This window comes from Ictalurus punctatus, chromosome 2 (genome assembly GCF_001660625.3).
Source record: "Ictalurus punctatus breed USDA103 chromosome 2, Coco_2.0, whole genome shotgun sequence".
NCBI classification, from domain to species: Eukaryota; Metazoa; Chordata; class Actinopteri; order Siluriformes; family Ictaluridae; genus Ictalurus; species Ictalurus punctatus.
In genome coordinates, this window is record NC_030417.2 from 29,837,147 (window position 1) to 29,849,693 (window position 12,547).

A 12,547-nucleotide genomic window follows, 5' to 3' on the forward strand; every position below is an offset into this window, starting at 1 on the left:
AAAACATGGTGCCTGCTCGAACGTCTATCGTCAGAGGCTAAGGTAAGATGGTTTGAAATAGGCTATCAGTTTGTGAATGGCGGTATGTGTGTCCTAGTGATTTATGACCATACGACTGCAAACGCGGTTCAAGAAGAGTTCACAACGCTTTAAGCTTCCAGGCAGCAGTCCTCTTTTTACCCCTTTGGATCGTTTCATAGCCTAAGAAATTCATTTTTCCAGGCTTACATTTTGTTCATTATCAGCGAATCACTCCGTGTTGCATATTGACCCACTGCCTTTGGTGCAAATGTACGTGTTTGTTTTCAATGCGTTATGGAAGAAATATGTTATGTGAGATTAAATGTTGTATAGCTAAACGACAATGGGAAAGTGTCATCAATTTCAGAGATTTCCACAAACGGTCTCGAATGACAGTGTGGTACTGTTTTATTTTGTATAGAAATCGCTTGTCCCGGCCGCTTTCTGCACCAATGTAGGCTCTGAGAAAACTAATATTGAGGCTCTGCATTATAGGCTTATTGGTTTACATACAAAGAAACACAGGTCTGTTATTGTATTATTTCGATATACTCTGTATAGAAATTTCCGTGTCCGATAGCTAAGGGGCGCCCAAGCGATGTTCTCCCCTGTTGTTTTGTTGACGTTTCACGGGTTAGCCCCTTTCTTCCAACCACATCCTCTCTTGACTCCATAATCGTGTTAAGGTTGAATCTAGAGAAAAGTTGGTTATTGTGTTACCGTAACAAGACGGCCAGGACATTACATGTTCCATTAAATGGAACTACGATATGATTTGATATCTACAGGCCTAGTACTTTTTCCCCTCCCTCTCCCTGTCTGTCTCTCTCTCTCTCTTCCCTGAACAATTCCATGGATTCCGTCCGTCCTCATCGAAGATGAATGAGCTACATTTGTGACGTGTTGAGAGTTGATGTCCAAAAGCTGTAGTTCAGGTTCTCAGTTATATAAACAGGGACATACAGATCTTGCCTCGTTTTATATATACCATTTCAACGTTGAAAATTTATGTAATTCCACGGTGGTTACTTAAATTCGTTTTACAGACAGCTACAACTGCATGTTCTTAGGTTTTTTCGTTTTCAAGAAGCTATTTTGGCCTGTTTTTTGTAGTCAATTCAAAATAGCAAAATAAATTAAATTAAAATAGTTAATAACAGTATATAACAAATTATAGACCATGTATTAAAAAATTCAATATTATTTCCAATTGCACTGAATGTAAACAGTTCATGTTCTGTTTTTAAAGGATATGCGATGGCTATCCTATGCACATTGCTAATATACAATAAGGACTTATGATTGTTATCATTTTTTTGAGTAAACAGCCTATACTTTGGTCTTTTGCAAACGTTACAGAAGTCATGTCATTTATTGTCCTGACCATCCGGAATTAAATATAAATCTATGTGAGGTTTCAAATGTTATTAATGGTTTTGTTTACATTTTAAGCTAGGTGACGCTTACCTTACATGTATCAAATGTTAGCATAAACCATAGGTAAATTGCAGGACAACTCTATTGTCAGTTAAAAAAATAAAAATAAAATTATATATATATATATATATATATATATATATATATATATATATATATATATATATATATATATATATATATATATATATATATATATATATATATATATATATATATATATATATATATATATATATATATATATATATATGATTCCCTCTTGACTAGTAACTATAATTGAATACCAGGGGCATGTAAGTGTTTGAGCAAATACACTCGCCTTGTCCTTTCAACCACCCCAACACCAGGAGAGGAGGTCTTTGACCATTTCCGGGATTAGATTAGTCTATTTTGGTTCAGCGAGCATCATGAATCATATTTAGAGAGGGCTTCCGGGGACGTCTTTCCACGCCATGTTTAAGGAGTCTACTCCTTCACAATGCCGGTTTTTCAGGATTTTAATGTTGACCAAATACATTTGTGTGTAATTCGAGAAAGCCCTCTGGAAATGGCCTCTATGCATGAGACATATTCATTGATTTGTCTTTGCTGCTAAACATTTTGTAGAGCCCACGTCTTTTATGAGCCTGTATGCTTTTCTATAAGGAAGAAACCGCTTCTTTTTTGGTAAGCCTTGGTTAGTCTTGGTTAGCCTTAAACAAACAAAGAAGCAAAAAATTAAGTAGGCTATCAGGTCAAATATAATAATAATAATAATAATAATAATAATAATACCATTATATTATATTAGTGTGCTTCTCTATTTGGTTATTGAAGTAAGAACATAATAAAAAAATAAAAATAAAATAGAGCGTTATTAAATTATCACTTTTGTACGTAGTCAAAACCAAAATATATCAGCAGACCTTTAGAAATTAATTGTACAATAATTATTACTTGTAAACTCCATTTATGGAAAAAACCAACCACGAAAGAATAATTTTATTAGCAACAATATGTCAAATTATTATATTATTACAAATGTTTTCAATGATAACGGTGTGTAAAAGCGAGACACGTAGAGAAAAATTGCAGTCCTGCGTTGCCCGACGTAGCATCTGCAAGCCGCATTGTGGGAACGCGCTATTCATGTCATGGCGCTTTTCAGCGCAGTAAGATGGATTTACCTTGCGCCCCTCTTATTATGTGCCTCTTATAACCTTTCAGGTCAGCTTCCAAGAGACCGTTGGAAAAAGACCGTCACGTGACATCGGGTGCCAATGTTCTTCCAGAAGGTCGTCAGGACCCTGGTAGCCGGTAACGCGAATTTTGGAAATGCAGAAAACCACCTACTACGACAACTCGACACTATTCGGAGGTTATTCGTATCAGGGGGCCAATGGCTTCAGTTATGAGGCCCAGCCTGCGGCTTTCCCGAGCTCGGCACACCTAGATGGCGATTACCAGAGGTCTGCCTGCTCACTGCAGTCGCTGGGCACCAGTGCGCCCACGCAATCACAGCACGCCAAGACGAAAGAGCTCAATGGCAGCTGTATGCGTCCCAGTCTACCATCTGAACACCACCAGCCTCCCCAAGTTTCTCCTCCTCAAAATCCTGTGAACCCAACTGGATCTAGTGCCCCTCAGCAGCCGGGTGGTAGCGGCAGTGGTGGGGCTGGTGGCGGAAGTACCACCAAATCCTCCACCAAGTCGTCCACACTCACCCAGAACCCCACCATCACCAAGCAGATCTTCCCCTGGATGAAAGAATCACGTCAGAACACCAAGCAAAAAAACAGCTCCCCCAGCGCAAGCTCAGCTAATGGTGTGTGTGCCAACCGTTCCTTACCCTTTACCGATTACTCTTTTCCCAACCCCACCTGCTCCTGCTCGTCTGGGACAGATGTTGACCAGCATATAGGTGTTATGTTAAAGTAGCATTAACATAGGGGAGGGGCTATGAGCTGAGAAGGGAGTAATAAAATATCAATAATTACGCAAATGTTTTGTTATATAAATGTTAAAATGTTTACATAGTCTGAAAAAGATTGTTATAATGTTGATAATTATTAGTGTTATTTCTCAGGCCCTATTGTGCACAGATTACGGAAGTTGTATTTTGGCCTAGTAACTGCATAAGTTCTTGTAATATCTTCACAAAGCAAGGCTGTCGCCCTGCACGACAAACACCAAATATGATCTAGCTTACCACACGGTACGACTGGCCGTGGGCTTTTGGTCATAATACAATTTACATATACCCGGTCAGTGTTAGGACATGCTTCTATTAATAAATGCCAGTTATGAAGTGTTGACAACCAGTATCAAGGGGTAAAATTTTTCGTGGCCTGTTTTATTAAGGGGAACGATGCATTCAATTGCCGCTTGTAGTAATTATGTTTTATTTCATTCCCAACCCAGCGGAGAGCAGTGGCGGCGAGAAAAGCCCTCCGGGTTCCGCGGCTTCCAAGAGAGCGCGCACAGCCTACACGAGCGCACAGCTTGTGGAACTTGAGAAGGAGTTCCATTTCAATCGGTACCTGTGTCGGCCTCGACGCGTAGAGATGGCCAATCTTCTCAACCTTAGTGAAAGGCAGATCAAGATCTGGTTCCAAAACCGCCGCATGAAGTACAAGAAGGATCAAAAGTCGAAAGGCATGGGCTCCTCCTCAGGGGGCCCATCCCCAACCGGAAGCCCACCCCTTCCAATGCAGTCCTCAGCCGGTTTTATGAACTCCATGCACTCAATGGGCAGCTATGACGCGCCGTCGCCGCCATCTTTCAACAAGCCTCATCAAAATGCATATGCCATGTCATCATCCTATCAAAATTCCATGAAAGGTTGTCCCTCGCAACAGAAATATGGTAACACAGGACCAGAATATGACCCACATGGGCTACAGGGTAGCAGTGGCAACTATGGGACCCCTAACATGCAGGGTAGCCCCGTGTACGTAGGAGGGAACTATGTGGATGCCATGCCGGCCACTGGGCCTTCTATGTACAGCCTCAACCACCTGCCACACCACCAATCTGCCAGCATGGACTACAACGGTGCCACACAGATGTCGGCTAACCAGCACCACGGACCGTGCGATACACACCCGACATACACAGATCTGTCAGCGCACCATCCTTCTCAGGGTAGAATTCAAGAAGCACCCAAGTTGACGCATCTGTAACAGGTTTGGGAAAAGCAAAACAGATATTAAAATAAAAGAAGAAAACAAACTAACAAACAAGCAAACACGAACACAGGGGACGATGCAATGGGGTTGAAAAAGATGATCCAGTGGTTTCTTGCCGTTTCAATCACAGCAGTTGGTGTTGATGTTGTCCTTTCATTCGCCTGTGAGCACATTCATTTGTTCAAAAGACATCTTACAATCAGTTTTGTATGCATAGCTCTGACAGCCCTACTAAAAACAAAGATTATGAATAGTGGGTAAGTGTGGATAGTGTATGCCAATTAATAGATTATTTTTCTGTATGACCTTGTGTGACTCCCTTTTACGCCATCGTTGGCATGCGTGTATTTTGTCAGCCTATTGCCGGGTTCTTTACTGTAAAAACTGCTTGAGGGTGGAAGCAAACTCTTGAAACCGGCGTTAGGAAACCACTGGATTGTTTTTGTTCACTTCCCTTTTTCCACATACCTCTTTTTGTTTAACAGATTCGCTAAACTGTCATTTTCCCCTAATTAATCTGCCCAAAACTCATGAACACAAAAAGCGTGTACGTTATTACGTATAATAAAGACTTCAATCTACACTTTTTTTTTCATATTGATAAGATAAATATTGTTTTCGCACTATGCTGCATAGGGCCTCCTCCAGTAAACCGACTATAATTGGGTAATACCTTTCAAATTGATACAGGGTAAAGAGAGACCATTAGAGAATTTAGTCACTACATAGTCGCCCCTACCTTTCTCAAATGGTTATGCCCCTCCCTCGTCCTCGTCCCTTCCTTGTCCCCCCCCCCCTCAGTGCACTCTCTCTCTCTCTCTCTCTCTCTCTCTCTCTCTCTCTCTCTCTCTCTCCCCATTGAGTTTGCTTATATTAGCCTTCACTAATGAGGAAGGCAGACATTTTCTCATGTATTGACTTAACGTGGAAACAGGGTATAAATGAACAAAATGCATGCCCGAGATGCCAAGCAATGGTGTAGACGTTTCGGTTTACGCCTAATGCTTTCTCGGCTGGGCATCATTGTTGCACTTAGAGTTTACATTTTGATGGGTAAGGAAAAAGTAAATCTTATTTTGAAGCGAAAGACCTTCAATCAGCGTCTTTCGGTATGTGTTCAAACGAACATTCATAAATATATATTTATTTGTTATAGCCAGTTTAAATACTTTTTTTTAATTATTTATCCCTCATGTATTTATATCGAGAAAGTGTACTTTTTTAGTATTTACCTGTTATAAGGAAAAGACATTGTGTTCTTGTCATTGTAACTAATTTTGGTTATTGTATTTTTAGAGACACCTAGGTTTACGTTACCCTTGTACATAAACGACTTGACTTGTACAGGGTGCGAGGCAAGGGAATCAAACCGTTCCAGCATAGTCGGAAATTAGACAGTATAGCGAAACTTTTTTTTTCCTTTTTTTAAGAAGAAATCTTCATTTGTTCTTTGTAGTTAAATTGATTTTCTTGTTAAGAGTTGGCTGTTGAACAATTCTTTAATAAAATATTATGTTAATCATTTTCATTCTAGTCCTGCACTTCTTCAGTGTAGTGATCACACACGAGCTCTCTCTCTCTCTCTCACTCACTCACTCACACACACACACACACACACACACACACACACACACACACACACACACAAACAAAGGTGTGTGTCGCCTCGTGGCTTCTAAAAGTATCCAGCAGGCCGTGTCACGTGAGCAGAGGTCAACCCAGTCCTCACACTCGGTTTATTTTGAGTTTAAAAGGAACGAGTTTCTCTGTGAATCACAAAACATAAAAAGTCAAGAGCTGAAAAAGAAGAAGGATAAAGAAAACTTGGATTCAAAGATTTTATTTATTGAATATTAACAGAGTCAGACTTTACAAATGCTTAAATGTTATTTTTGTTTGATCATTATTTAAACAGGATATGCATAACAATGTGAATGCATAACAATAAGGTCAGTATAAAAATGGACTAGCTAAAACTAAAATAACATACCAGAAATAAATTGCATCAAAATGAGTAGCCTATACAGGATACTCCCTTAAACATACCCATTGCAATGAAGCTTACACACTGCATCCTGTGTCAAAGCAAGTATAGTGGGTATTTCCTTTTTATAGTTAAAATCACTTTATTAAACATTTTAAGATAAAGACGGAAACATCAAACAAAAAAAGAAAAAAAATATATCAAAAAGATGAATAAGACCAAACAATGATGACTAAGACAAACAGAGAAACAGACAGACAGACAGACAGATAGATAGATGGTTAGATAGATAGACAGATAGATTTTATAAGGAAACGGTAACCCTTAAAATATGAAACGGTAACCCTTAAAACATTCACCAAATTTCCTTTTGGAAGAAAGCTCGCAAATAATGGTATTCCTAAATTAGATCCCTTTTTGTTTTGCTTAAAAAAATAAAAGAGACATCGAAATAATCTGCAGTAAACTCCATTCTGTTAATGGACCTCTTGAACTGACCCGCTCTATATATTCACTGCCCACAGCGTGCTTTGTATATTCCTTTAATACCCAAACACCCACACGCATTTTACGTTTTCCTCTGCTTCCTCCCAACTAAGATAACAACGAAAAGACATTCAGCTGCAAGCAATTCCACACATTTTCAGACCTCTGGACATACATGCGAGCCTTTTGGTGTCCCTGATTATATTACCGGAAACAATTCTATACATAAGTCGTACATAAATAAATTAATTAATTTTTAGGTGAATTAATTTAGACATAAAATACGAAAGTCTACGCGGGAACAGACGCACTTTCTTTGTTGTAGCCGTAGAGGGAAGAGGCGAATTCTTGAGGGTGGTTCCTGTCAAGCGCTTTGCCGGCGATAAGATTGATCACCACTGCTTCTTCACTACTATGGAATATATCTAACCCATGTGTTATTCTCTCTCTCTCCCTCTCTTTTATTTATATATTTTTAAATAAATATTATTGTCCTTAATTTCATCAACAAAATTGTTCTATCGAGCCATTCTTGCAGTCTGAAAAATACAAGTGTTCTCTATTTTAAATAGAACGTAGTTTTTTAAAATTCCTTATGCAAGATGGTTCGACAAAGAATTCACATTTCATAAGCGACCTCTCAGTGAACCTATGGTAGCCTATGTCGTATTTTGCCCCATTTAGATATTACATATGCTTAAAAAGACTGTAATCTTGTAACGAAATAAAATCCGTGCAATCTTGCAATACAATCTAAATAAATGCATGCGTGTTTTGAGAAAAATATTTTAGCCGAAATTTAGCTGCAAACTTACATGCACAAAGGTCCCCAGTTTAAGTAGTCTCATAGTAGATGGAAAGCTGTAAATTAGTTAAGCACATAGGCTACACCAGTCTCACGCTCGACGTTTTGTGTAATGATGTCCAAGCACTAAAACCTCTCCGAAATATGCCTGCTTGTTTAGACTACACACGAGAAATAGTATATATATATATACACACACACACACATATATATATTGACAACATATAGTTACATTTCTTGTCTGTTACTCTTGTCATAACTTTTAAGATTAATGACCCTTGCTAAAATACGCAGTTAGCCATATTGTGGATGTGCTTTTAACAGGCATTTAAGGCCTCAGGCTTACATCATCCAAAGCCCTTTATTCATATGGCCATTGTCTAAATGAAGACGTTACTTAACCACCCACACATAAAAGCACTCAGGCACATGGCAAACGTAAGCATTTTTGATGATTTACAATGCTAACACGGGAATTCTATGATCTTGAATATTTGATCAATATAGAAAATGCTTTCTTTTGCCACCAGGCCCCGTATTTCCATTGGATGAAACTAGTCATGTGATCAGGAATTGGCTGCAAATTCGCCCATAGTCCTCAGTTTAGTAGACCCTGGTCCCCATACGCTAGTAATATCACCAATTATTAAAGCCCGCAAAAACAGTCGTGGTGGGAGCGCAAAATAAAACCGCGCCTTTTGGATGTTATTTTTGCGCATTTTTTATGTCGCTGGCCGCCCATTTTGCTTAGGCAAAGCGATGAATTTTGAATTTGAGAGGGAGATTGGGTTCATCAACAGCCAGCCTTCCCTTGCTGAGTGCCTGACGTCTTTCCCCGCTGTCCTGGAGTCATTTCAAACTTCATCAATCAAGGACTCGACAGTAATTCCACCTCCTTTCGAGCACACTATCCCCAGCCTGAGCCCTTGCACAGGCAACCAGGCGCGACCGAGGACCCATAAGCGAACCGCCTCTAATGGCCTCCAGCTCCGGACGCAAACCACGCCACCAACGCAGCAGAAGCAGGGCCCGGCTCCAGCCACAGCCGGCGGCCCCCTTGCCCACGAGTTCCCATGGATGAAGGAAAAGAAGTCGTCGAAGAAATGCCCAAAGCCGGGAGCAGCACTCACTGCAGCCACTGCAGCTGCCTCTCCCTCTCCAGCATCCTCTGGTTTCACCACCGCAGGACTCGAGTCGCCCACAGGTCAGTGCATCGTCTTCTTCTTCTTCTTCTTTTTTTTTTTTTTAAATTTCTTCTTCTTCTTCATTATTATTATTATTATTATTATTATTATTATTATTATTATTATTATCCTTTTATATGAAGAGAGGGCTGTTTGTTGAATGTACATGGAACGAGCTGACGGCCATTCTGTTCTATAAACATGAACTATAGAACGTATCCTTTTTACAGACAAATTCTTTTCAGACATTACTGTAACTGAATTTTTTCGATGCATATTTAAGCATCGTTATGTCTATTCCCTAGATTTAATGGCATAGATTAACATGCTCACTTGCTTAAGCCACATTAATCACATTCATCAGAATTTTTTATTAGTGCTAATACTTTATTATAGCTAATATAGGCAAATCCATGCGAATTACATAGTCGTTTTTATATCGTTATAAAAGCTACGTGACTATAGGGTAGTCTATATTGTGTATAATATATTCACATTATTACTCGCACCCCTCCCCCAATTCTTGGTTTAAAAATTAGGAAATCTTGTGTTTATAAAATGTCCTTTAGAGTTGTCCGCAGTTGTCAGCGCTGTCTTTAAGACGTTTATTCATAACCATGTATTGTGGCTTGGGGTAGCCATTTTGGTTACAGCTATCAATATGTAACATGAAAGCAGTGGAACAAAAAATAAGGAGCTTACTTGCTTAACGCTTGCACACTGCCATATCCAGTAGTCATAACCGAATTTCTGTCTTTGCTGCCTGTTAAACCTGAAAGCGGATGAATATAGTATATACATATATACAAATACGCCCTTTTAGAGAGTGTTTCTATGATATTATGAATACTGAGTGCATTAATTTCTCTCTTCCCAGAACTGCAAGTCGGGTTGGACAATGGCAGCGGGTCTCGGCGTCTGAGGACAGCCTACACCAACACACAGCTACTCGAACTGGAGAAGGAGTTCCACTTCAACAAATATCTTTGTCGGCCCAGAAGGGTCGAAATTGCAGCTCTTTTGGATCTAACCGAACGCCAGGTCAAAGTGTGGTTCCAAAATCGGCGCATGAAGCACAAGCGACAAACCACGCACCACCGAGACGGACAAGAAGGCGAGTCGAGCGGTTTCGAGCCACTCGAAGGCTCAGATGCAGCCTCGCCTTTCCCGAACCCGCCACCGGAGCCGTCCGGTCCTACAGCATCTAGTTCTAGTTCGGCTAGTGCATCCGAGAGTGAGCCGTGCCTTCCGGCTTCCTGCTACAGCAATAGTGCTGACAATACCCATCCCACGCCTGAGGAAAGCCAGCCAATACAGACCGAGTCGGCAGATGGTCCTGACACAGCGGTTCACTCACCCCCGTACCCGACACCCACAGCCGATAACCCTGGTACAATGGCAGAGTCGCGCGAGGAATTGCCAGAGAACGCCTTCACACAGCCGCAGGACGCCAACTCACTAGCGGATCTGAATTTCTTTTCCGCCGACTCCTGCCTACAGATTTCGGACGCTTTATCGCCCAGTCTACAGAGTTCGCTGGATAGCCCCGTAGACTTCTCCGAAGAGGATTTTGACTTGTTTACAAGTACACTTTGTACTATAGATTTACAACATTTACAGTTTTGACAGACTTAAAAACAAAATCGAAATGTATCCAATCACACTAGCCTATTATGAATGCTTTTAACCACAACATCCTCGAAAGAGAAGAGAAAATACTTTTAGGTTACATTCACACACATAGCTGCGACACAGAGCTGTAGCGGAGACTAATAAATCACTACAGTATTACGATATTGTTTAAGCGAATTCACACCGGGATTGCTAATGTCCAGTTTCAGGTATTTTCTCTTTTGTTTATCTGGATTTTACTTCATCCTGAATTATGGATAAATATGCGGGGACTTTTTTCAGTGAAACTCAATCGTTGAATTCTCAGGAAAGTCAAACATAATGTTAGCTGAACTGCTTTTAGATTTTTTTCCGAAGACGGGCGTTGTGCCTGCTGATGAATTTTAGAGCTAGTTTATTTATTGAGATTCTTTAATAGTAAATTACAAATTATTTATTGTACATTATTTTCATAGTTGAAAATAAAACATTTATAAGTGTCATAGGTGTGAATGATTTACAAGGGTTTAACTTAGACTGTAGATTCATAAATTGTTTCAATGCACCGATTTCATAAATCCAAAAATCATCATGAAAATATCATCTTAATGATTTAGGACACCAACTTAATAATAATAATAATAATAATAATAATAATAATAATAATAATATATAGTCCTACAACAACAGCACTACTACTACTACTACTACTACTAATAATAATAATAATCTTAGAGAATAATGACAATAATCTTAGAGAATCCAAATCAGTGTGTATCTGTTTTTGGCAGTTCATTCAGACTCCAGATTCTGTAGCTTTGCTGAGAGACGCTGTATTTTGGCTGCATTCTCTGAGCTGAGCTGCTCAAAATGGCGTTGTGAGCACAATGAAGGATATGAACAATAAAGCGGCGGCCATTATTGAACGCTTTCGTTCATGCAGAGAGAAAGAGACTGAATTGGTCAGTCCTCAGTTGTGTGTCACGACTTTAAGTGAACATTTTAACATAAACTAAGGTCTTGTCAAATCATAATGATTCTTTTTGACATTATAATCAATACTAGACACCTTATGTAATACTTGGACCTGTCCCAATTCAACATATTGTTACACAAAGAGTAAGTTAGACTGACCTGACATGAACTATACAGCAATAATAATAATAATAATAATAATAATAATAATAATATGTAGCCTACTTTATTTTCAAAGTCGAATTGTCTGAATGTTTTGCTGTATCTTTGCTGAAGTGTACTAATTTTTCTTTAAAAAAACATAAATCATAAAAAACCCCCATAAAAATCCATATTTACTGAATGGGTCAAGACCATTCTGGTGATGAAATTAAAAGGTGCATGTTTATGCATGCATGTGTGTGCAGACTGAGATTGAGCTCCACAATCAACACTTGGGAAACTTAGCTAGACTGAGTGTGTGTGTGTGTGTGTGTGTGTGTGAGAGAGAGCGTGTGTGTGTATCAGACAAATCATCAATACACATGTACTTTTGTCTATGTTTATATAACTAAAAACAAATGAAAGGATATAACTCAATGAGATATTGGGAGAATAAGAATGAAGAAATGTCTCTAGTGTTTCAAATGGTTTGATGAAGAAGATTAGACTTTCAGACAAATGTATGTATACCTGACCAAAGGCATACAGAGACAGATGTACCTACAGAAAAACTGGCACACTGAAAGATAGATAGATAGATAGATAGATAGATAGATAGATAGATAGACAGATAGATAGATAGATGTTTACACTTACACAATCATTTGAGTTATAGTGCTATGTCCTATATAGCTGTCTGAACTTTGTTTGATGTACTGCCAACTTCCACAGG

The 12,547-nt window shown here is 39.3% G+C and overlaps 2 protein-coding genes across 12 annotated transcripts in view; both read left to right on the plus strand.

Annotated features, from left to right (window-relative positions):
- hoxb3a (homeobox B3a) overlaps positions 1-6,152 on the plus strand; it is a 48,358-nt gene extending 42,206 nt beyond the window's left edge. For 10 of the 11 annotated variants that reach the window (XM_047149442.2, XM_047149445.2, XM_017491897.3 and 7 more), the window contains 2 exons: positions 2,668-3,265; positions 3,862-6,152. In XM_047149442.2, the coding sequence (XP_047005398.1) occupies positions 2,776-3,265; positions 3,862-4,622 (1,251 nt within the window). In that variant the 5' untranslated portion in view covers positions 2,668-2,775 and the 3' untranslated portion in view covers positions 4,623-6,152. Of the gene's footprint in view, positions 43-2,667; positions 3,266-3,861 lie in introns of all 11 variants that reach the window. The other variant, XM_017491881.3, reaches the window with a different exon arrangement.
- A 2,328-nt stretch (positions 6,153-8,480) lies between these two features.
- Positions 8,481-11,201, plus strand: hoxb2a (homeobox B2a). Its single transcript, XM_017491931.3, has 2 exons — positions 8,481-9,107; positions 9,965-11,201. The coding sequence occupies exons 1-2, from the start codon at positions 8,606-8,608 to the stop codon at positions 10,711-10,713; spliced, it is 1,251 nt and encodes a 416-aa protein (XP_017347420.1). The 5' UTR covers positions 8,481-8,605; the 3' UTR covers positions 10,714-11,201.
- The last annotated feature ends 1,346 nt before the right edge of the window (positions 11,202-12,547 follow it).